This window comes from Oncorhynchus masou, chromosome 28, assembly GCF_036934945.1.
Source record: "Oncorhynchus masou masou isolate Uvic2021 chromosome 28, UVic_Omas_1.1, whole genome shotgun sequence".
In the NCBI taxonomy this organism is placed as follows: Eukaryota; Metazoa; Chordata; class Actinopteri; order Salmoniformes; family Salmonidae; genus Oncorhynchus; species Oncorhynchus masou.
In genome coordinates, this window is record NC_088239.1 from 26,730,994 (window position 1) to 26,752,469 (window position 21,476).

The 21,476-nt window shown below is 44.6% G+C and overlaps 2 protein-coding genes and 1 non-coding gene across 7 annotated transcripts; 1 reads left to right on the forward strand and 2 right to left on the reverse strand.

Moving 5' to 3' along the window:
• Nucleotides 1–1,025: 1,025 nt before the first annotated feature.
• Nucleotides 1,026–11,984, reverse strand: LOC135517440 (ATP-binding cassette sub-family F member 2-like). Of its 3 annotated transcripts, none has more exons than XM_064941732.1 (15): nt 11,883–11,984; nt 9,834–9,983; nt 9,383–9,595; nt 8,842–9,024; nt 6,986–7,157; nt 6,442–6,537; nt 6,255–6,357; nt 5,318–5,413; nt 4,952–5,071; nt 4,665–4,754; nt 4,459–4,569; nt 4,306–4,368; nt 2,542–2,670; nt 1,990–2,193; nt 1,026–1,585 (listed from the first exon to the last, which is right to left on the reverse strand). In XM_064941732.1, the coding sequence occupies exons 2-15, from the start codon at nt 9,973–9,975 to the stop codon at nt 1,469–1,471; spliced, it is 1,839 nt and encodes a 612-aa protein (XP_064797804.1). In that variant the 5' UTR covers nt 9,976–9,983; nt 11,883–11,984; the 3' UTR covers nt 1,026–1,468. The 3 variants fall into 3 exon arrangements, with proteins under 3 accessions (XP_064797804.1, XP_064797802.1, XP_064797803.1); XM_064941730.1 differs by having other exon boundaries at nt 4,925–5,071; XM_064941731.1 differs by lacking the exon at nt 11,883–11,984 and adding an exon at nt 10,550–10,893 and having other exon boundaries at nt 4,925–5,071.
• LOC135518694 (small nucleolar RNA SNORD100) lies at nt 6,801–6,883 on the reverse strand. Its single transcript, XR_010452230.1, has one exon. It is a non-coding gene; the product is annotated as a small nucleolar RNA SNORD100 (small nucleolar RNA).
• A 64-nt stretch (nt 11,985–12,048) lies between the features above and the next one.
• On the forward strand, nt 12,049–20,597 carry chpf2 (chondroitin polymerizing factor 2). 3 transcript variants are annotated; one of them, XM_064941727.1, is made up of 5 exons: nt 12,049–13,101; nt 13,211–14,194; nt 15,449–16,013; nt 16,216–16,398; nt 17,753–20,597. In XM_064941727.1, the coding sequence occupies exons 2-5, from the start codon at nt 13,917–13,919 to the stop codon at nt 19,022–19,024; spliced, it is 2,298 nt and encodes a 765-aa protein (XP_064797799.1). In that variant the 5' UTR covers nt 12,049–13,101; nt 13,211–13,916; the 3' UTR covers nt 19,025–20,597. The 3 variants fall into 3 exon arrangements, with proteins under 3 accessions (XP_064797799.1, XP_064797798.1, XP_064797801.1); XM_064941726.1 differs by having other exon boundaries at nt 13,949–14,194; XM_064941729.1 differs by having other exon boundaries at nt 13,042–13,101; nt 13,984–14,194.
• Nucleotides 20,598–21,476: the final 879 nt, after the last annotated feature.

A 21,476-nucleotide genomic window follows, 5' to 3' on the forward strand; every position in this document is an offset into this window, starting at 1 on the left:
TTTTAGGTCAGTTAGGATCACCACTTTATTTTAAGAATGTGAAATATCAGAATAATAGAGAGGGATTTATTTCAGCTTTTATTTATTTCATCACATTCCCAGAGGGTCAGAAGTTTACATACACTCAATTAGTATTTGGTAGCATTTCCTTAAACAATTTAAACTTAGGTCAAACGTCGTTTCGGGTAAACTTCCACAAGCTTCACACAAAAAGTTGGGTGAATTTTGGCCCATTCCTCCTGACAGAGCTGGGGTAACTTGAGTCAGGTTTGTAGGCCTCCTTGCTCACCCACAGATTTTCTATAGGATTGAGGTCAGGGCTTTGATGGCCACTCCAATATGCTGGAGACGACTTTGTTGTCCTCAAGTCATTTTGCCACAACTTTGGAAGTAAGCTCGGGGTCATTGTCCATTTGGAAGACCCATTTGCGACCAAGCTTTAACTTCCTGACTGATGACTCATGATGTCAATTAGCCTATCAGAAGCTTCTAAAGGCATGACATCATTTTCTGGATTTTTCCAAGCTGTTTAAAGGCACAGTCAATTTGACCCGCTGGCATTGTGATACAGTGAAATAATCTGTCTGTAAACATTACTTCTCATGCACAAAGTAGATGTCCTAACCGACTTGCCAAAACTATAGTTTGTTAACAATACATTTGTGGAGTGGTTGGAAAACGAGTTTTAATGACTACAACTGTACTAACATTTGATTAGCCAGCAACTGGAAAGCTAAGCATTGTTGGTGGTTGTGGAGAGGTTGACTTCTCTAAGCAAATAGTGGGCCATGATATGGGTTGCATAATGAGTGGTTGGGTTCAGCAGGAATCCAAAGCATCTCCGTTCATAATGAATTTAGTTTTGGTTCTCATGTTATGTTTACACAGATGTAAAATACAGTTTATTTTCTCTAAATGTTTTAGATAAGTGCACTGTATTCCATACATTGTCAAAGGAAAATGCAGAATTAAAAGCTGCATTTTGGAAGATGTTGTATTTGTTCAAAGACCCCAAAACATGACAGTAAATATTCAGTAATTTATTCAGACAAATCGTTATTGCAACCCGTTAAATAAAATAAAGGCATAATTAATGCTCTTCTGCACAAATGACCTTCAAGCTGCTGCATTCATCTTTGGCTGTTACACTTATTAGAAAAAATAACTTTTTCTATGATGACGGCAGTGATATGGAATGCGTTCCATCATGCACTTAGGTGAATCAGCCAATCAGAGTGCAGCCTGAGCTGGAGGCGGGTGGGTGTAGTTGCCCTTAGAGGCTGACTTTGGGTCAGTTTAGCATTTTCCCCACTAATGTTTAGGATTTGGGGAGGGAAGCTGATCCTAGATCTGTACCTGGAGGAAACTCCCCCCCCGGAACATTGAGGACTACTGTTCCACCACACGAGCACTTTGGAGGCCAAATCCATTATGGTGATTGAGTTTACTGGCTCAGATTGCAGGGGCACTAGATATCATGCGCTTGCTTGTCAATCTTCGATTTCAAGTGTTCCTTGTATGCCAGGATGTCCCTATTCCATTTGGTGATGGTTTGCTTCTCACATACCCAGATCTCCTCAGCCACCTGAAAAAACAAATTGTTGTCACAACTCAATGAACAAACCTCAATTGAAAACATGTTCCCTTTCTCTCCATTTTGTATCTCGGAAACCCAAGACCTTGATTAGGTTCTGGGGGAAGATTTATGAGAAAAGTTACTGGCGAAGTCTCCACACCCCCCTAAAAGGAAACTCTCAGCCAAAGCATGGGCAAAAAAAATCCCCTCCCTTTCTGAAATTCAAAAGAAGTACACACCTGCGAAATCTTGATTTGTACAAATGATCACGTCGTCGCATCACAGTCTGTCAGACGCTACCATCCTATGTTACGTGTCTGTCCATGAAAGATTATCCATATTGTAACTACCCCGCAGGGTCTAAGACTTAAGTATGGACGTGGGACCCGTCAGGGAGCATATAATGGTGGTACCTGCTGGATGAGTCTGAAGTCGTGGCTGACCAGCATCATGCCACCCTCGTAGTCATTGATGGCATCAGCCAGGGCGTCAATGGTCTCGATGTCCAGGTGATTGGTGGGCTCGTCCAGGAAGAGCATGTGCGGGTTCTGCCAGGCCAGCCAGGCGAAGCACACCCGGCATTTCTGGCCATCCGATAGGTTCCTGATCGGACTCACCTAGGGGAGAGGACAGAGTAAGGACCATGAAGGAGTGGAAGTGCTTCCATGCTCTTGAAGAACTATCATCGTTACATCAAATTCCACCATTAAGTACCCACCAGAATACATCACAGGTTAACGCTACAATGATTGTGGAGGATTAAAAGACACAGGGTTTGAGAGGAACAGGTATTCCAAACAAACACGGGAAAAGCTTTCAAAGTCACTAATTCCTGTACTATTAATGACGACGATACAATCATGCCAAAGTCCCTTCAAATGGCGTTTCTATACCAGGTGACCAATCTGATTCGGTCAATGCTTCTCCAGTGGATCCTGGGCCCGGACCGAGCTCTGCGGCCTCACCTGTTGTTTTCCTGTGAGGCCGTAGCGGCCGATGATCTTCCTCATCTCCTCCTTCTCCTTGATCTCTGGGTAGCACTTCATCATGTACTCCAGAGGAGACAGGTCCAGCTCCAGCTGCTCTGTCAGATGCTGCAGATAACACCATACAGGTATATTAGATACATTCAGATGTACTTTAACAAGCGAACGTGCTTACCCAGTACAGGCGTGAAGGACAAAGGCCTTTAGGTTTTCGGCTGCGGTCGGACAGAGACACACGAACACACTTGAAATTGACCTATTGTCTGTTTTTGATCTAAAGTTAATTCAAGTATTTTCAACACAAGCTATATACATAAAAAGGCGGATATAGTGGGATTTTAGACGGACAATCTCTGTTGTCTATCATTTGAAAAACCATTGCCTCAATCCCACATTTTCGGACACAAAATCCCAGTGTCAGCACCCATACATGCTGACCACACCGCCAGCATTGCGTGCATGAGCGTTGCAAAATGAATAAATGTTACTCAATTTCATCCAAATTGCTCACGAGCATCTGCGTACCCAGGAGCTAAAATATAATTTTTGACATTTGATTCCCTGCCTCTCCCATCTCATTGGTTTTTAGGAGCATGTGGGTGATTGAAAGATGAACTCAGGTCCACACTCCAGTCAAAGTTGGTTGCCAACCACCATGTAAAGTCCACAGAATAATAAGAAGGCTGAAGGAGGAGAGATTACTAGAAACTAACTGGGTTTCCCCTTTTATCTGTGGATTAATTGTTGGAGAACACAATTATGTGACTCAAAATGGGTCAAAATTCTACAAAGATCCAGAAAAAAAGACCTTGAGCATTTCAGGTAAGATAACCGAATGTTTATATCCCAGGACAAATTAGCTAGCTAAATGTCCATGAATGTTTCATGTTTCAACCTGTCCCCAAATTAATATATACAGAACAAAAATAAACGCAACATGCAACAATTAAGATTTTACTGAGTTACAGTTCATAGAAGGAAATCGGTCAATTGAAAAATGCATTAGGCCCTAATCTATGGATTTAACATGACTGGGCAGCCCTGCCAGTTGTGAGGCCGGTTTTGGGATTACTGCCAAATTCTCTAAAATGACATTGGGGGTGGCATATGGTAGAGAAATTAACATTCAATGCTCTGGTGGACATTTCTGTGATCTGTATGCCAATTGCAAGCTCCCTCAATTTGAGACATCTGTGGTGTTGTGACACTAAACTGCACATTTTAGTGTGGCCATTTATTGTCCCCAGCACAAGGTGCACCTGTGTAATGATTGTTTAATCAGCTTCTTGATTATGCCACACCTGTCGGGTGGATGCATTATCTTGGCAAAGGAGAAATGCTCACTAACAGGGATGTGAACAAATTTGTGCACAGAATTTGAGAAATAATATTTTGTCCGTATGGAAAATTTCTGGGACCTTTTTATTTCAGCTCATGAAACATGCGACCAACCCTTTACATGTTGCGCTTATATTTTTGTTCAGTATTGTTGGTTCAGAGTTCATTTTGATACTTTAACCTGCGTGTCCTGATCGCATCTGTGGATGGACAAACTCAACACGCGGACGCACTCGCATGCCTGGTCTAGTCAGCATATTATGCTCAAGCAGGTTTATGTCTCTCCAACCGAGCTATGGCGAGTTAAAGCATCTATGCGTTTAATTAAGCCTGTCAATCAAAACCCAGCAACCAGCATGGGATGGCAGTCTTTGGGAACCACCAGGCAATGTGTCATGTTCCTACCTGGTGATATCGGCCAATCTTCACGTGAGAATGTTTCCTGATCATGCCGTCAGTGGGGAGCAGCTGGAGAGAAAGAAAGAGGTTTTATGGTATATGCCATACTGTCATTACGAGATGGTAAAACAAAGAGTTGACTGAAATGGCACCACCTACCTCTCCCATCAGGAGTTTGAGGAGTGTGGACTTCCCTGCTCCGTTGGGCCCCACCAGAGCCACTCGTGTGTCTAGGTCAATGCCAAACTCCAGGTTCTTGTATATGTGTGGCTGGAGGAGGAATAGGCAGAATAGTGAATGAGGAAGGAACACAAGACACGAGCTCTGAGACTCCAATAAAAACCCGCTCATTGCTACATACTGACCTGGTTGTCACTGTATTTGAAGCTAACGTTCTGAACCATGATAACAGGAGGGGGGATCTTTCCACAGGAAGGAAAATAAAACGACAGTGTCTATGAGAGGGAGAGAGATGATTACCACCACTGCAACACTAAAATTAGCCATTGTGTGAACCTATTATTTATTCCTAAGAGTATGCACTACTTTGTTCAAGAGTAAACCGTGAATGGCTTTAGAAAGCAATGGATGTGATTCAGTCCCAGTACATTAATATATTACATACACACAAATGTTTCAGTGAACCTCTTGCCTTGTCATCTACCACACGTTCAGTCAGCCCTGAGGCCACCATCTTCTGCAGCGTCTTCTCTTTGCTCTGGGCCTGTCGTGCCAGCTTGGCCGAGCCGTGACCAAACCTGGCAATGTAATTCTACACAGCGGTTAGAGAGAGACGGCATCGGAGTAAAGCATTATACAATTTTAGCCTGGTTCCCACGGTTGGCGTCTTGTCAACTCCGTTGCTGTCCTTGACACTCATTTGGCATGATGATGATTGTCAAGGATAGCACAAACAGACCTGGGACTTAGGCTATCATATTTTTACAGTACAGGAGAATAATATTTCCATGTGGGGTAGTATTAGTACTCTGGACCGTCACAATGTGGCGTCGTCTACCTTCATGTGTGAGATCTGGTCCTGTTCCCAGTTGAAGCGTTTCATCTGGTTCTCTTCCAGCTCCTCCCTGGTCTTCACATACTGGTCATAGTTACCCTTTCATTCGAAAAATAGAATCTGCATGGTCATCCCACACCATTTGGTGAAGGCAACGGACACACCGTCTCGCATGCATAATTAGCAACAGGCCATAAACCCCCCCCCTCTTAAGGTGTGATGAGATCACAGATGGCTGTGTCTGTCCAGGACACTCTAGTGCAGGGTTTCTCAAACTGGGTCCTGGGCACAAGAGGTTGGCGGCACCTTAATTGGGGAGAACAGGCTGGTGGTAATGTCTGGAGCGGAATGAGTGTAATGGTATCATATGTCAAACACATGGTTTGACGCCATTCCATTTGCACCGTTCCAGACAGTATTATGAGCCGTTCTCCCCTCAGTAGCCTCCACTGGTCCTGCCCCCCGGTGCGGGGGGGGGCAGGTTTTTGCTCTAGCATTGCACAGCTGATTCAAATAATCAAAGCTTGATGAGTTGGTTATTTGAATCAGCAGTGTAGTGCTAGGACAAAAAACTAAACGTGCAACCAGGGGAGGGGGGCACCACAGGACCGAGTTTGGAAAACCCTGCTCTACTGCACAATACATATTTGCCTTCTAAGGGGTAACTCAATAGCCTGATGGAACGAGCATGATCGCTGCATTCACCATTATTTTTCACTTCAATGTATGTGCATCTGTTGCCAGGTGTAATATGTTTAAGTATTTTAAAATTGTTTAAAATCTATCAATTAACTAAAACAATGGTGAAAGGAGCAAACCAGCTGGTTCCACCAGGCAAATGACAATGCCCTTTCATAAACTGCTAAATAGTATTGTGGCAGAAGTGAATCGATCGCGTCTGTTGAACAGGGGGTGAGTGAGTGAGCTGCTGTGTTCTTACCGTAAAGTACTTGAGCTTCTTCTGGTGCAGGTGGATGATGTTGGTGCAAACTCCGTTTAGGAAGTCTTGAGAGTGGGAGATGAGCACAAGGATTCGCCTGAACCTGACAAGGGATCGGGTCATTCAGCACATCTCAAATGCACGTGACTACTAAACTGATTAACATTGACAGATGAAGCACACTCACGATGAGAGCTCCTCCTCCAGCCATACACAGGCATCTAGGTCCAGGTGGTTGGTGGGCTCGTCCAGCAGCAACATGAAGGGCTTGATGAACAGAGCTCTAGGAGGATGAAGAGGGAAAAGAAAAGCATTTATTCCAGACATTTTCTACTCATAATTGCAATGTAACTGTGAAGGTAATCTGAGATCTGACTGGGTAAGAAAATTGATGACTAGGTCATGTCCAGGCATCTGCCATTAGTAATGAAACCTGTCTACTTCATTACATAACAATCTGACACTACTTCCTAATACTTGCATTGGCTCAGGAAAAGGCTTAGTCATGAGTGTGAAACAAACACTTTATATTTTTGGTGTGTTGGCTCTATCTCAGCAATAAATTGGGTAACGATGGCAGTATCCTCACAGCGTTCAGTAGAGGGAGCCAGAATATCATCACCGACAAAACCAACACTGTCAATTCGTTAAGGGATGTTGAGAAGGCGTAGAGACCAACTCAACTTGCAGTACAGTTCATTAATCGTAAAGCATCATGTTTGCTTTCCCACCTGGCCAGAGCCACACGCATCCTCCAGCCTCCGCTGAAGTCCTTGAGCTTCTTCTGCTGCATGGCGGCGCTGAAGCCTAGGCCGTGGAGGATCCTGGAGGCTCGCACCTCCGCCTTGTCTGCATCCAGCTCTTCCAGACGCTCATACAGCTCCATCAGCTTCTCACACTCAGCTGCAGAGGGATGGTGGGGGCGAACATTTTCAGCTACATTGTTTATGAATAGATAACTAATTGTTTCCGGGAGAATATACAACTAGGTGGTTTCGAACCATGCCCCTGTTAGCTTTCATCATTAAAATGGAACTATCAGGTGGAGGTGCTTTGTAAAATACATTGCATTCAGGAAGTATTCAGACCCCTAGAGTTTTTCCACATTTTGTTACGTTACAGCCTTATTCTAAAATTGATTGAGAAAAAAAAAAACAATCTACACACAATACCCCATAATGTCAAAGCAAAGAGATTTTATTTAGAAATGTTTGCAATTTTTACTAATGACATTTACATAAGTATTCAAACCCTTTACTCAGTACTTTGTTGAAGCACCTTTGGCAGTGATTACAGCCTCGAGTCTTCTTGGGTATGATGCTACAAGCTTGGCACATCTGTATTTGGGGAATTTCTCTCATGCTTCTCTGCAGATCCTCTCAAGCTGTCAGGTTGGATGGGGAGCGTCCCTGCACAGCTATTTTCAAGTCTCTCCAGAGATGTTCGATCGGGTTCATGTTCAGGCTCTGGCTGGGCCACTCAAGGACATTCAGAGACTTGTCCCGAAGCTACTCCTGCGTTGTCTTGGCTGTGTGCTTAGGGTTGTTGTCCCGTTGGAAGGTGAATCTTCGCTCTGGAGCAGGTTTTCATGAAGGATCTCTCTGTACTTTGCTCTGTTCATCTTTCCCTTGATACTGACTAGACTCCCAGTCCCTGCCCCTGGAAAAACATCTCCACAGCAAGATGCTGCCACCACCATGCTTCACTGTAGGGATGGTGCCAGGTTTCCTCCAGACGTGAAGCTTGGCATGCAGGCCAAAGAGTTCAATCTTGGCTTCATCAGACCTTTTGGCAATCTCCAAGCGGCCTGTCATGTGCCTTTTACTGAGGAATGGCTTCAGTCTGGCCACTCTACCATAAAGGCCTGATTGGTGGAGTGCTGCAAAGATGGGAGAACCTTCCAGAAGGACAACCATCTCCACAGAGGAACTCTAGAGCTCTGTCAGAGTGACCATCGGGTTCTTGGTCACCTCCCTGACCAAGGCCCTTCTCCCTCGATTGCTCAGTTTGACCCGGCAGCCAGCTCAAGGAAGAGTCTCTTAGTGGTTCCAAACATCTTCCATTTAAGAATGGAGGCCACTGTGTTCTTGGGGACCTACAACTCTGCAGACATTTTTTTGGTACACTTCCCCACATCTTTGTGCCTCGACACAAACCTGTCTCGAAGCTCTAGGGACAATTTCTTCAACCTCATTGCTTGGGTTTTGAGCTGACATGCACTGTCAAATGTGGGACCTTACCTGTCTATATATGTGCCTTTCCAAATCATGTCCAATCAATTAAATTTACCACAGGTGAACACCGCTAAAGTTGTAGACACCTCAAAGGATTATCAATGGAAGCTGGATGCATCTGAGCTCAATTTCTAGTCTCATAGCAAAGTGTCCTAATACTTATGTAAAGAACGTATGTTTTTTATTTTTAATAAAGTTGAAAACATTTCTAAACATGTTTTTGCTTTGTATTATGGGGCATTGTGTGTAGATTGAGATTTTTTTTTTTTTAATCCATTCTAGAATAAAGCTGTAACGTAACAAAATATGGAAAGAGTCAAGGGGTTTGTAGATACAGTATGTGTGTCACTCACAGTCCTCGGCTGCCAGCCGCTCTGCCTCCTTCTCCAGCTGGATCCGCTCCTCGTCCACCTCCATCACACACTGCAGGGCCGTCTTGTCACTGGGGGCCATTTCCCTGGTCAGGTGGTAGATGTCTATGTGCTCAGGGATGGGGAACTCACGATGGCCGATGGCTGATAACAACATGGACTTTCCTGGCAGGGGGAAACGCCATACGTTAGCAGCGGGTTTCAAATACAATGTACACATCCACATTTTAAGATCTACTTAAGCTGCAATAGTAACATGCAAATGGTGATCAAATGATACTTAATGAAGAGAGAGAAAAGTGTGAGTGTCAGGTCAGGCCAAAGAAAAGAACACAGTGGAAAAAACACACACAGATGATGGCCTAACTCTGTTGCCTTTAAATAAATAAAAATACTTTGAAAATCTATTTTTTTTATTCCAGACCTTCTACAAATGAGAAATGTGTCAGTGAAAATCATTGAGGTTGTGGCCCCTGGCTTAGGGCTACGCCCCTATGCGACGACTTATGGTGGTACTACTTACCTGTGCCGTTCAGGCCGAGGAGGCCGTAACGCCGTCCCGAGTTGAGCTCCAGGCTGGTGTCGGTCAGCAGCTCCTGACCGTGGAAGGTGAGTGACAGGCTGGCAATGTGCACGTCGGTGCTGTTGGGGTGGGACGCCAGCACCCCTGTCACCGCCCGCGCATCCAGCTTCTTCAGCTCAAACTCATCTAGCTCCTTAGTCAGGCGAGCCAACCCTGTCAATCACAATAGTCTGGTTGACTATATTAAGCCCAAGTAGAGTGTTAGCGTGAGGGTTAAAGCTGTCAGACCACTTGGTTAATGGAAGCCATTGGAATAGTGCTGAAAGATATATTTCCAGCAGAGAAAGTGTCACAAGTTTAGCATAATTTATATTCAACCAACCAGTGGACATATTAATCCAAAACGGATTATATAATTGATAACTCTTCAGTGCATTTTCACTCCTCTCACCATTGCTGTCTGCTCCATTTTCCTGGCTCTCTGGCTGGTCGTTCTCCCCATTAAACTCATCCGTTTTCTTGGTACCCGCCTGGCGGGACTTCGCAGCTTCCTTCTTCTTCGCTGCCTTCTTCTTGGCAAGATCTGACGGCATTGCTCCGTCTGAACCCCGGACACCAACATCCAAAACAAGAAGAGAGCAACAGAAATAGACTGCCGAGTACTTTGCTGTGGACGCTAGTAAATGGCAAGAAACATAGCAGCAATGTGTTGACGTGACGTTGAAATTAGAGTTCCTTTATCTAGATTTAGGAGGCATGCATTTAATTCCCAGAGACGACAGGTAGCTTAGTGGTTCGGGCATTGGGACAGTTACCGAAAGGTTGTTGGATCGAATCCTAGAGGTGACAAGGTAAATCATATTTAGTTCTGCCCCTGAACAAGGCCCACTGTTCCCCGGTAGGCCGTCATTGTAAATACGAATTTGTTCTTAACTGACTTGCCTAGTTAAATAAAAACAACCGCTCCGTTTGAATTTTTTCAAACTGCGTCTTCTTCAGTCCGGCCAGAGTCCGTCGAATAAGTTACCAAACCACTGACGATGAAAACATGTGGTTTCCGACGATGGGTTTATGGGATAGTTAGCAACTTGTAAACAATTACCCATTCCTATAAGTACTATTTTAATATGTTCAAAATACACATAGGCTGTTAAAACTGTTGCTTACCGTTTCAGTTCATTGACGTTCATTTTTAAGTATAATTATTAGGTCGCTAGCAAACAGCCTAGCACTTAGCGAGTAACCAAACATGTTGTATTATCTACTGAAACAATCGTTTTTTCTGTCGAATGAAAAGGTCATATTTTACGACCTCCCAAAATAAATGCGATCCATGACGAGACAACACTCCCTACATTTATGTAGTGCTGTTCTTGTCTATTGATATGTATTATGTCAGGTTTCATGTTGTGGACCCCAGGAAGAGTAGCTGCTAGTTTTGCAACAGCTAATGGTGATCCTAATAAAAGACCTCCATCTTGTCTTGTGAAACGTTCCTTATGCTCCCAGTCCAGTAACGGAACGAGATAAAGGTCATGTTTAAAGGACTGATATCTCATAGAACAAAACGTATAAAATATCCAAAATACACCAGACCTTATTTCGGAATTTATCCCAAAACCCTATTCTTTCCCCCATGTATTATTATATAGGAATAATTGAGTGAACCAGCGGTAACTAATTTCCGGTTTTTAGAACTACATGCTGCCGAGCTCTATTACAGCAGCTCACATGTTGCAGTAGCTGACTAAACTCAACTCCGGGATTTACGATGGAGTTGACAAGCGACCAGTGTGGGCGGACTGGTGCTCCGATGTCACATAAAATGACGTTTTTATAAAAATAACTACTGATTTCAGCACCCAAAGAATAGCCCACAAGTAGTCGTGCCTAGTTACCACAGCCACAAAGTCAATTATGGCTAAATGCCTATTTGTAAAATGTATCTTCTTGAATCTGATTCTAAACCACACTGCATACCTTATATTAATAATACCAAAAGGCTAGTTTTCACGATTTTCTACGATATAGACCATTTTGACTTTGTGGCTGTGGTAACTAATGACAACCCGCAATTACACAGAACAATGGCGTTTTAAGTGACGTCGAGCTCCAGTCCGCCCACATTAGTCGTGGTACAACTCCATATCGTAAATCGTGAGTTTAATCCGCTATGTCGCAGTTCACGTAAAAACGCACTGATGGTGGTAGTTAGGCCTAGCCGGTTGCACTAGCGCAGCAAGCTATAAGGTTGCTTATGACATGGTAGCTGGCGAATCTATCTAACTCATCGGCTACCTTGAATATCAGACAAATGAAACTAAGTCAAATTGCAATCAATAGCTAACATATATAGCTATCTCGCTACTGACTGAGTTGCGCAAACTAGCAGCAACGTGGCTAGCCTAACTCGCGTTGTTGCAATTTAACTATCTCTTTTTCGCGCGAACTGTGCGAGTCATGACAATATATTTTATTATTCAGTGTCTGACTTTCTTACCTTGATGACAGTCACACGAGTTTCGGCAGGCTAGCTGTCACTGAACTATTTGATACTATTCTGCTAGCGACACTAACGATGACGTAACTTTCTATATTATTGAACAAACCTTCAAAATAAAAGCCCGCATTTCAAAAGATCGCAGGGTGACTTATTCAAAATATACTTAATTTGGAAAAATGACGATTTTTATTGTGTTTAACAGCAAAAGCATAATCTATATATGGTGTTTCATGGGGAAATGAATAATACGGAGTGTTGCTGGCCTTTTACTACACCCATTCTATAGGCCACTATGCAAATCACTGTATATGTACGAGGTTTGAATCACATACAACCCGCCTTTCCTTCGAGCGGGGCTAGCGCTGACCCCGCCTCAATTGGGTAATTACTATGTAATTAGCTACAAACTAATGTAATTGCAGTAAAGCATTCTAAATTGTCATCCAAACATTTTGCACACCCTGTCATTATAGCTGATAACAGATGTTCTGTGGCTAAAATGTATACTACTGACTGTCATCAAAGTTATGTCACAAAAGCTCACTGCTATTTTAAAATTAAACCTTTATTTAACTAGGCAAGTCAGTTAAGATCAAATTCTTATTTACAATGATTGCCTACCGGGGAGCAGTGGGATTAACTGCGTTGTTCAGGGGCAGAACGACATATCTTTACCGTGTCAGCTCAGGGACTCGAGCCAGCAACCTTTCGGTTCCTGGCCCAATGCTCTAACCACTAGGCGACTTGCCGTCCGGTTGGTATGATTAGTTTCCCCCCAAAGTTTTTCTCACAACTGTTCTGGGTGCATGCATTAACTTGAATGCAATAACATTTATACAATAGAATGAAGCATTCCAAATATTCCCTGGTCTGGTATTGATTGACGAAGTACGTATAACTTGAAGGGCCCTTCATCTCATCACAGAGATCTCCTCTTCAGACGTCTGATGACGTGTCTGCCAGAATATTACGCTGGGGAAGCAGTGGAGTGGAGCGCACTGAATCACATCACCAGATGTATGCAGAATTAGAAGCAAGATTTGCAGATGAGACCAAAATGCATATTCCATTGCACCGCACGCGTTCCACAAGGTTTCTCTCGGACCAGTAGTTGTTTTTATGAATTCATGAAGATTTGACAGAGATGCTTTTCGTGGAGGCGTTGAATGACTCACTTTGAGGAAGTTGCTGATGTAGAGGAAAAAAGGTCGACATGGTAAGCTACCTGGCTAATGTAGCTAGCCATCGTTTGACGAACAGGCATAATGATGTGTTTCCGTGCATAACTCTGACATGGAATGTGATTGATCTCCGACAACTTACAGACAAAACATCGATAACTGCGACTGAATCAACAAAAATTGAGAGGAGAACATCCTTTGTTTTGGGGAGAGACCGAAGGAGGGAGGACCAACACCGTTAGCTGATACCGATGCATGAATGTTGTTTTGTCAGGATATCTAAAATATGAATTCAACGTTGTAAATCCCTGGTTTGTTTTGAACTAGCTAAATAACTACAATAGTTTCACTGTATGTGACTAATTAGGACATTATTAGCCAGTCAGTTAGCTAATTAAGAAAGTAATAGCAAGCCCATTGCAATTTGTTATTGGTTAGCCAGCTAGCTAACTAACTAGCTAGGTCGTTTATTATGGGACAGTAGCCCATTGTTAGTACAGTAGGTATTGACTGCTGAAGAGTGTCAGTCAATAAAACTGTCTGTCCACTGTCCAGTTATTCTCTAGTAATGGCCTTGTAGCTAATGACCTTATCTTCAAATGGCACTGATAAGGATGTAGTAAGCCATCTAATCCATGGTGCAATAGTCACCAATAAAAACAGCCAGGATTGTGCCAAATAAGTATATCACACTTTACTGAATCTAACTTGAAAGTTGAAAGTGGTTGGCACTTCACCAGAAGGGTCATTACATGGTTTTGGAACAGCATTCTGCAAATCATTATATAGAAAACCTCAGAGGAACGTCACATAACACTTTATTGACAACAGCCAAGTCCACCGCTTCGCTATGCGTCTCTCCTCCTTCCTGGCCGTGTTCAGGCCTGCTCTTCCCCTTATCCTGGGGCTCTCTTTAGGATGCAGCCTGAGCCTGCTGATGGTCTCCTGGACCCAGGGAGACACAGATGACTCGTGTGGAGATGAACTGGGTAATGGGGGTCTCTTCCTGGGCAGCAATAGGGGAGACCCCCCAGAGGACCAGAGAGGTGGTCCTGGGAATGAGGACTTCCAGCCCCGCATCGTACCATATCACAAGGACCCCAACAAACCACACAAGAAGGTCCTCAGGTGAGCATTTTGGGCATTTCCTATCATACCATTAGATTTCAGAGACAGTTTGCAAATGGAAGGCACTGCTTCAATGTGTCTCAATAATATATGCAGAGCTGTTGGATCTCTTTTATGAAATGCTCTTTTATAACTGTGTTCAGAAAATATGCACCCCAGTGAGAGGCATTTGGGTCGTATTTCCTGCTAACTAACGCTTATGCAACCCACCCACATTGCCAAATTCTTAATTGATATGTAAATGAGGCAAGTCATGAAGCTCGCTACAGATGCATCACAATTTGTTCCAAAATGAAGGCCTTTGTAGGCCACTGTCTGATTCCCAGGGATTTTTGATGTTTGTTCACCCATTTAATAGGCTTAAGCTGTCCTCCCTTCACATGGGATCTAAACCACTCTAGGGTGGATACGCAGTAGAATATGTAGGCCCTACACTTTTAGGGAACAGAACACAATTTCTTAGGCTATATGAAATGGTCCCCCAAAGAAGGGAAATACACCTTCAATGCTATTAGACCACTGCTGACCTTTCACCGCTTTATAAAGATTTGTTTAAAAAGCCCATACGGTTTAATAATCCTACTGTCTCGCGTCTCTCCGAATCGCCTCTTAAAGCTGATTATTGGCTGGGATTTACTGTAATTAACCAGTTAGCCTGGAGTGTCTGAAGAGCCCACCATTTTAATGATCTTAGAATGTTTTCAAAGTACAGTCATGGGACAGAATGACTCAGAATGACCAAATTTCATTGATGCGTCTTCTTTTATGAAAGGCCTTACTGAAGAATTGTGATGCCTATTGTATATGACTATGATCTCCTTTGGTCATAGCCTAAAATCCTTACTTCTTGCAGATGGTAGGAGTTAAGTCTAGACTCTGAAATTCAACAATGAACTCAATGACATTCTCTTCCAGTACCTAGCCAACTGGACAAGAATAGGCACTAGGCGCATTCACAACTTATATTTACCATGACATTTTTTGTTTTTATCCATTTTGACTTAAAACAGGTACATTTCTTGTAGAATTAATAGCATTGTAGTAACACCTATGTATGAGCATATTATTGTTAAATAGTACATTAGACAAGTAATTGCATAGTAATGGAGTTGAGCGTTTAAAAAAATACTCAGTAAGATATGGCTGTTCCTTATTCCATCTATGTAATAAAATAAATCGCTCAGCTCTGCCCAGTATTGAGTGTTTGATTTGAAACAGTGAAAGTCCCTCTGAACGCCACTCTCCTCTCATCAGGACGCGCTACATCCACACTGAACTGGGAATCCGAGAACGCCTCCTGGTGGGTGTGCTGACCTCGCGGGCCACTCTTAACACGCTGGCCGTGGCGGTGAACCGCACCGTGGCCCACCATTTCCATCGCACCTTCTTCTTCACGGGCCTGCGCAGCCCCAAGGTCCCCCACGGCATGGCGGTGGTGGCCCACGGCGACGACCGGCCTGTGTGGCTGATGTACGAGACGGTGCGCCACTTGCACCAGCACTACGGCTTGGACTACGACTGGTTCTTCCTGGCCCAGGACGACACCTACATGCAGGCCGAGAGGCTAGCCGAGCTGGTGGGCCACCTCAGCGCCGGTCAGGACCTCTACATGGGCCGGGCTGAGGAGTTCATCGGTGGGGAGGAGAGGGCCAGGTACTGCCACGGGGGTTACGGCTACCTGCTCTCCCGGAGCTTGCTGGCTCGCCTGCAGCCCCACCTGGACACCTGCCGAAATGACATCCTCAGCGTGAGGCCTGACGAGTGGTTGGGCCGCTGCATCATCGACTACCTGGGTCTGAGCTGTGTAGAGGTGCACCAGGTAAACTCACAGCTGAGACGTCGTTATAAAACATGTTTATAGAGTTTTTCAATAGAGTTTGCAATGATAAGCTGTCTATTTTATCAATGAATCCAATGCTGATATGTCATCATGATTTACAGTACTTTGACCACACCCATCAGTTGTCTCGCCTGCGAGATGGCTAACATTTCCCTCCCCGCTGTTTGCATGTGACCTACAGGAGATGACGTATCGCTACTTTGAGCTGGGGAAGAATGCAGACCCAGAGCGAGAGGACAGAGCCCAGTTTAAGAATGCCTTCACGGTCCACCCTGTGTCAGAACCCAGCCTCATGTACCGCCTGCACAAACGCTTCAGCCAGATCGAACTGGACTGGACCTACCTACAGATACAGCAGCTGCAGGTTGGTGTTGTTTAATGGGATTAGATATGCTCTCTCTATGCTTCAGGCTATTTGGTGAGTTGTCACTGGTGTTGGTTTGACTGGTTTACTGGTCCAGCGTGCAAATGTAACATTTTTGTACATACCACACCAATTTCCACAAATCTACACCTAGGCAGAAATTCCTATCTCAAATCAAATTGTATTTGTCACATTTTTGTCACAACAGATGTAGACCTTACAGTGAAATGCTTACTTACAAGCCCCTAACCAACAACTCAGTTTGAAGAAAATACCAAAAGAAAGAGATAAAAAATAATTAAAGAGCAGCAGTAAAATAACAATAGAAGGGCTATATACAGGGGGTACCGGCAGAGAGTCAATGTGTGGGGCGACCGGTTGAGGTAAAAATTTCGAGGTGAAATTCATCATTTTGTAAACAATCTGTCAGTTTAAAAGTTTCAACTTTGTAATTGAATTTAATAAAAATGTATCTATTTATTTAACTTTATTCACTAAAACTTGATTTATCTATAAATTAAGAAAAGTCAGTTTTACAAGTATCAAGTCACACACTGTCCTCCACAGAAAATAGCCTACAATATACAACAGACTTCACATGATTCCCTAATACCATACACGCCATACAATACATAAATACAACATATTAGGATCACCTTCCTAATATTCAGTTGCACCCACCCCCAAACCCCCTTTTACCCTCAGAACAGCCTCAATTCATTGGGACATGAACTCTACAAGGTGTCGAAAGCGTTCCACAGGGATGCTGGCCAATGTTGACTCCAATGCTTCCTACAGTTGTGTCAAATTGGCTGGATGTTCTTTGGGTGGTGGACCATTCTTGATACACGCGGGAATTGAGCGTGAAAAACCCAGCAGCCTTGCAATTCATGACACACTCAAACCTGTGCGCCTGGCACCTACTACGATAGCCCGTTCAAAGGCACTTAAATATTTTGTCTTGCCCATTCACCCAGTGAATGGCACACATACACAATCCATGTCTCAATTGTCTCAAGGCTTCAAAATCCTTCTTTAACCTGTTTCCTCCCCTTTATCTACACGGACTGAAGTGGATTTAACAAGTGACATCAGTAAGGGATCATAGCTTTCACCTGCATTCACCTAGTCAGTCTGTCATGGAAAATGTTTTGTACACTATTGTTTGTAATAACCTTATAATAAGCTTTGAGAGACGCTGACCAAGGTGTAAGTCATACCATTAAAGTTAAGCCTTAAAAGGACTACCTTTTACATTGTTCATGAATATCCTAATACTGAAGAAAAATACATTTTAATAGATGCTTATGATACGTTGTCTCATCATGGTTGTCTCTTCTTGTCTCTTGACCAGGTCCAGATCAACAACCTGAGTGAGCTGACACCAGAGGGGAAGGCGGGGGCCACCTGGCCCATCGGGGTCAACCCCCCTTTCAGGCCCAAAACGCGATTCGAGGTCATAAACTGGGAGTACTTCACAGAGGAACACATTTACTCGTGCCCTGACAGCTCCCCCAAGTGTGAGCTGCGTGGCGCAGACCGGGCCGACGTGAGCGCCGTGCTGGAGACGGCCGTGGAGCGCCTCAACGAGCGCTATCAGCCCCAGCTGCGCTTCAGGAAACGGCATCTGCTCAACGGCTACCGGCGCTTCGACCCCACTCGAGGCATGGAGTACGTGCTGGACCTGGCCCTGGAGGCTTTCACCCAGAAGGGGCACAACCAGGTCATCGCCAAGCGGGTCAGCCTGCTCCGCCCTCTCAGCACCATCGAGATCATCCCCATGCCCTACGTGACGGAGGCCACCCGGGTGCAGGTTATCCTGCCAGTCACGGCCAACGAGCAGGACTATGTGAGCAACTTCCTGGACATGTACGTGATGAACACTCTGGACACGCATGACAACGTCCTGCTCACCTTCCTGTTTGTCTACGACCCCTTCGACGCCCAACGGATCAGTCAGGCTGACGTGTTTGCCGGCATCAAGGCCATGATTGGCGAGGTGGAGAAGCGCTACGGTGACGTGAAGATCCCCTGGATCAGCGTGAAGACGGAGGTGCCGTCGCAAGTCAAGCTGATGGACATCATCTCCAAGAAGCACCCGGTGGATACGCTCTTCTTCCTGGCCTCGGTGTGGACCGAGGTCAACGCTGACTTCCTCAATCGCTGCCGCATGAACGCCATCAGCAACTGGCAGGTGTTCTTCCCCATCCACTTCCAGGAATTCAGCCCGGCTATCGTGTACCGCGACCAGCAGCCCTCAGCTGCCTCCTCCTTCACCGCTGAGGCGCTGCGCGACGGACGCTTCGACCGCCACGTCTTCGAAGAGGCCTGCTTCTACAACGCCGACTACATGGCGGCGCGCACCAAGATGGCCGCCGACATCCTAGACAACGATGAGCTGCTGGAGAGCATGGACGTGTACGAGATCTTTGTGCGCTACTCGGGCTTGCACGTGTTCCGGGCGGTGGAGCCAGCGCTAGTGCAGAAGTATGTGCGGCGGGCGTGCAACCCGCGCTTCAGTGAGGACATCTACCACCGCTGTGTGCTCAGTAACCTGGAGGGCCTGGCCTCACGATCCCACCTGGCCATGGCCCTGTTTGAGCAGGAACAGGCCAACAGCACCTAGGTGGTCTAGTGGGGCTCTTCCACTGCAGCACTGGTGTCACGCTAGACTTTTCTGGACCAGGCCTCAGAAGACAACATCTATGGGCCTAACACTGGTGCAGTGCCTGACAGTGGAAATGCACCATACTGTAGGTCTACCATCTAATGACATTATGAACCTCAACCACACTGCCTCGACTTTTAGACAAGGCATGTTATGGGATGCTTAATCTTCAGACGGATCCCTAAGGACCAAGGAATAAGGACCCATGTGCAATCTTAGGCCTGCGAAGACTGATGAGCAATGTTACAACGTGTATTCCTGCAAACTGTGTGTGCAGGCGAACAGAACTCTGTGCTTTCACACCAATGGTAGTCCAAGGAGAGGCTCTATTGGGAGGTGATGAATGAACAATGAACAGCATTGATATCTATTTAGGGCTGGGCAGTATACTGTATTTTACTATGTACTTTTATTGATGCACGGACCAGTTTGTGTTTATACTTTATCTTCTATAACGGTATTTGTGATACGTCACTCTGGCTTGTGTCATGTCAGTTTTTATAGTTTACTCCGTTTGCTACTTGAGTTGTCTCTCTTCTCCTGCATGCCACTTCCCCATGTGCTTCCCTGCCAATCCCTGTCACTGTTGGCTGTCAATGCTGTGCCGTTCACTTTGTCTGCATGGTCAGATGTTACCAGATGTTAGTGATTTCCACTTTGCTTAATATAAATCCACAAAAGTTCTATAATTACATTATTTTTTGTATATTACAGCCTGCAAACTAGTCATTTGTCTTTTGAGAGACGCTAAATAGTGTTTGGGCTAATTGCTAGTTAGCTTACTAGTAAGCTAGATAAATGTACTCAGAGAAAACGTAGCTAGCTAATAAAACCTGATACCAGTACTGGTATAGGCCTAGTTCAGCATGTTGTTTATGCAAAAGTATCTTCTAAATCAGAGATGGAGAAGCATGAATATGTTAGCTAGTGCTAGCTAACTACATGAAGTAAGAGAAAACATGTAATGTAACATTAGGGTCCACTGGGAAACACTGATCAACACTTTGGTTCCTACCATGTCACAATAATTCCTCCCTGGCTTTTTCATTCATTGTCATGTCAAACAACAATGTATTCAAAGTACTGTCCACCATATTCCAACTATAGAATTAGAATAATCATTCTATTTCCATGATTCCAACAGTTCACCAATTAATTAGGACTATATTTTTTTGCCCATATCATGCAGCCCCATGTGGCAGTGTGTAAATGATAACAAACGAGTGCAGGAAATGCAGAAATATCGTGATAAGATATTTTGGCCATTTTGCCCAGCCCTATGTCTGTTGTTTCCAATGTTTTGTTTTGCCTTGAGAAAGTCACTATGAGCTATATGTCTTCCTTCATGACTGTACTGATTTATGATGCGAATACTGGAATTAAAGATAATTAAGTGTCTTATGTGTCTTTCAATTTACACTTAGTTTGCTCAGTATGTCAAACCTGTAGAGTGTAGTTTGTTTCATTCCCTCGAAAATGTGGTCTGTTTTTTATTTTTCTACGGTTATTAAAGGCAGATGTCGCATTCTGACTCGTTTCTTATGTTATTGTGGAATCTCAGACCTAGCAATTTCCTTTGCCATCTATCTTTTGTGCAGTTCAAGGTTTGTTTGAAACACAGCTTCATTACTGTGGGGTTTCAATTAGGAAGACAAAATAAAAACAATTTGTCTTTGAGAACTGCAGCCTCAACAATGACAATAGTGATGCATGCTTTGCAAGTCAGGACTGAGGGTTTGCGAGCCAAGGACAAGCTATTAGAGGGTGTAGATTCAAGTGGTTGATATTCCTCCAATCATATAGCTCTGAAGTCTGTATTCTTCCTGGTTGCCTCTATAGCTGTGACCTGAGGCAATGTACAGTTTGTACTGAAGCCTGAATCTGCCTCCCCACATTAAAGTCAGTAAACCTCCACCCCTACCCGGGCCTCCCTGGATTTGGGATGGAATTCTCTACACACGTGTCTCATGGAAGGGAGTGCAGATTCAGAATGCCCTAGCAGGGTGGGTTCTGTCTACCTGGCCACAGTCCAACAGGGAGGGGGAGCTGTTTCTCCATAGTGTGGCGGGTGGGGGGTGGTTCAGAGCACTGAATAGGTCACTTGACAGTCTCTCTGTCTCCTCCCTCTGGGCAGGGGGGAGAGGATTGCACTGGGGGGCGAAATGGATGTCAGGCCAGGGTTTTGGGGGGGGGGGGGGGGGGTGAAAGAGTTTCTTTCTGCAGCAGCTAGCTAGCGCTGACGTTGTAGGTTAGCATTACAGCATGCACGTCACCTGTTCAGACACGGACAACAATTACTCACTTGTCTGCCATCTCAAAACGACATATTGCTCATGCGAGGACTGCTGGAAGTGTTACTCCCTTCTGACTTTGATCAGTCAGCTTATTGGCAAAAAAATGTAAGTGTTAT

Excerpts from the sequence above, each read along its gene's own strand:
- LOC135517440 (XM_064941730.1), bottom strand. The coding sequence starts at position 9,975 with ATGCCGTCAGATCTTGCCAAGAAGAAGGCAGCGAAGAAGAAGGAAGCT. Across the intron at positions 5,414-6,254 it reads AGAAGCTCAAGTACTTTACG|GGTAACTATGACCAGTATGT; the intron begins GTAAGAACACAG and ends TTCGAATGAAAG. Across the intron at positions 2,671-4,305 it reads AGATTGGCCGATATCACCAG|CATCTGACAGAGCAGCTGGA; the intron begins GTAGGAACATGA and ends TGTTATCTGCAG.
- chpf2 (XM_064941726.1), top strand. The coding sequence starts at position 13,052 with ATGACTCACTTTGAGGAAGTTGCTGATGTAGAGGAAAAAAGGTCGACA. Across the intron at positions 13,102-13,948 it reads GAGGAAAAAAGGTCGACATG|GCCTGCTCTTCCCCTTATCC; the intron begins GTAAGCTACCTG and ends GGCCGTGTTCAG. Across the intron at positions 16,014-16,215 it reads GCTGTGTAGAGGTGCACCAG|GAGATGACGTATCGCTACTT; the intron begins GTAAACTCACAG and ends TGTGACCTACAG.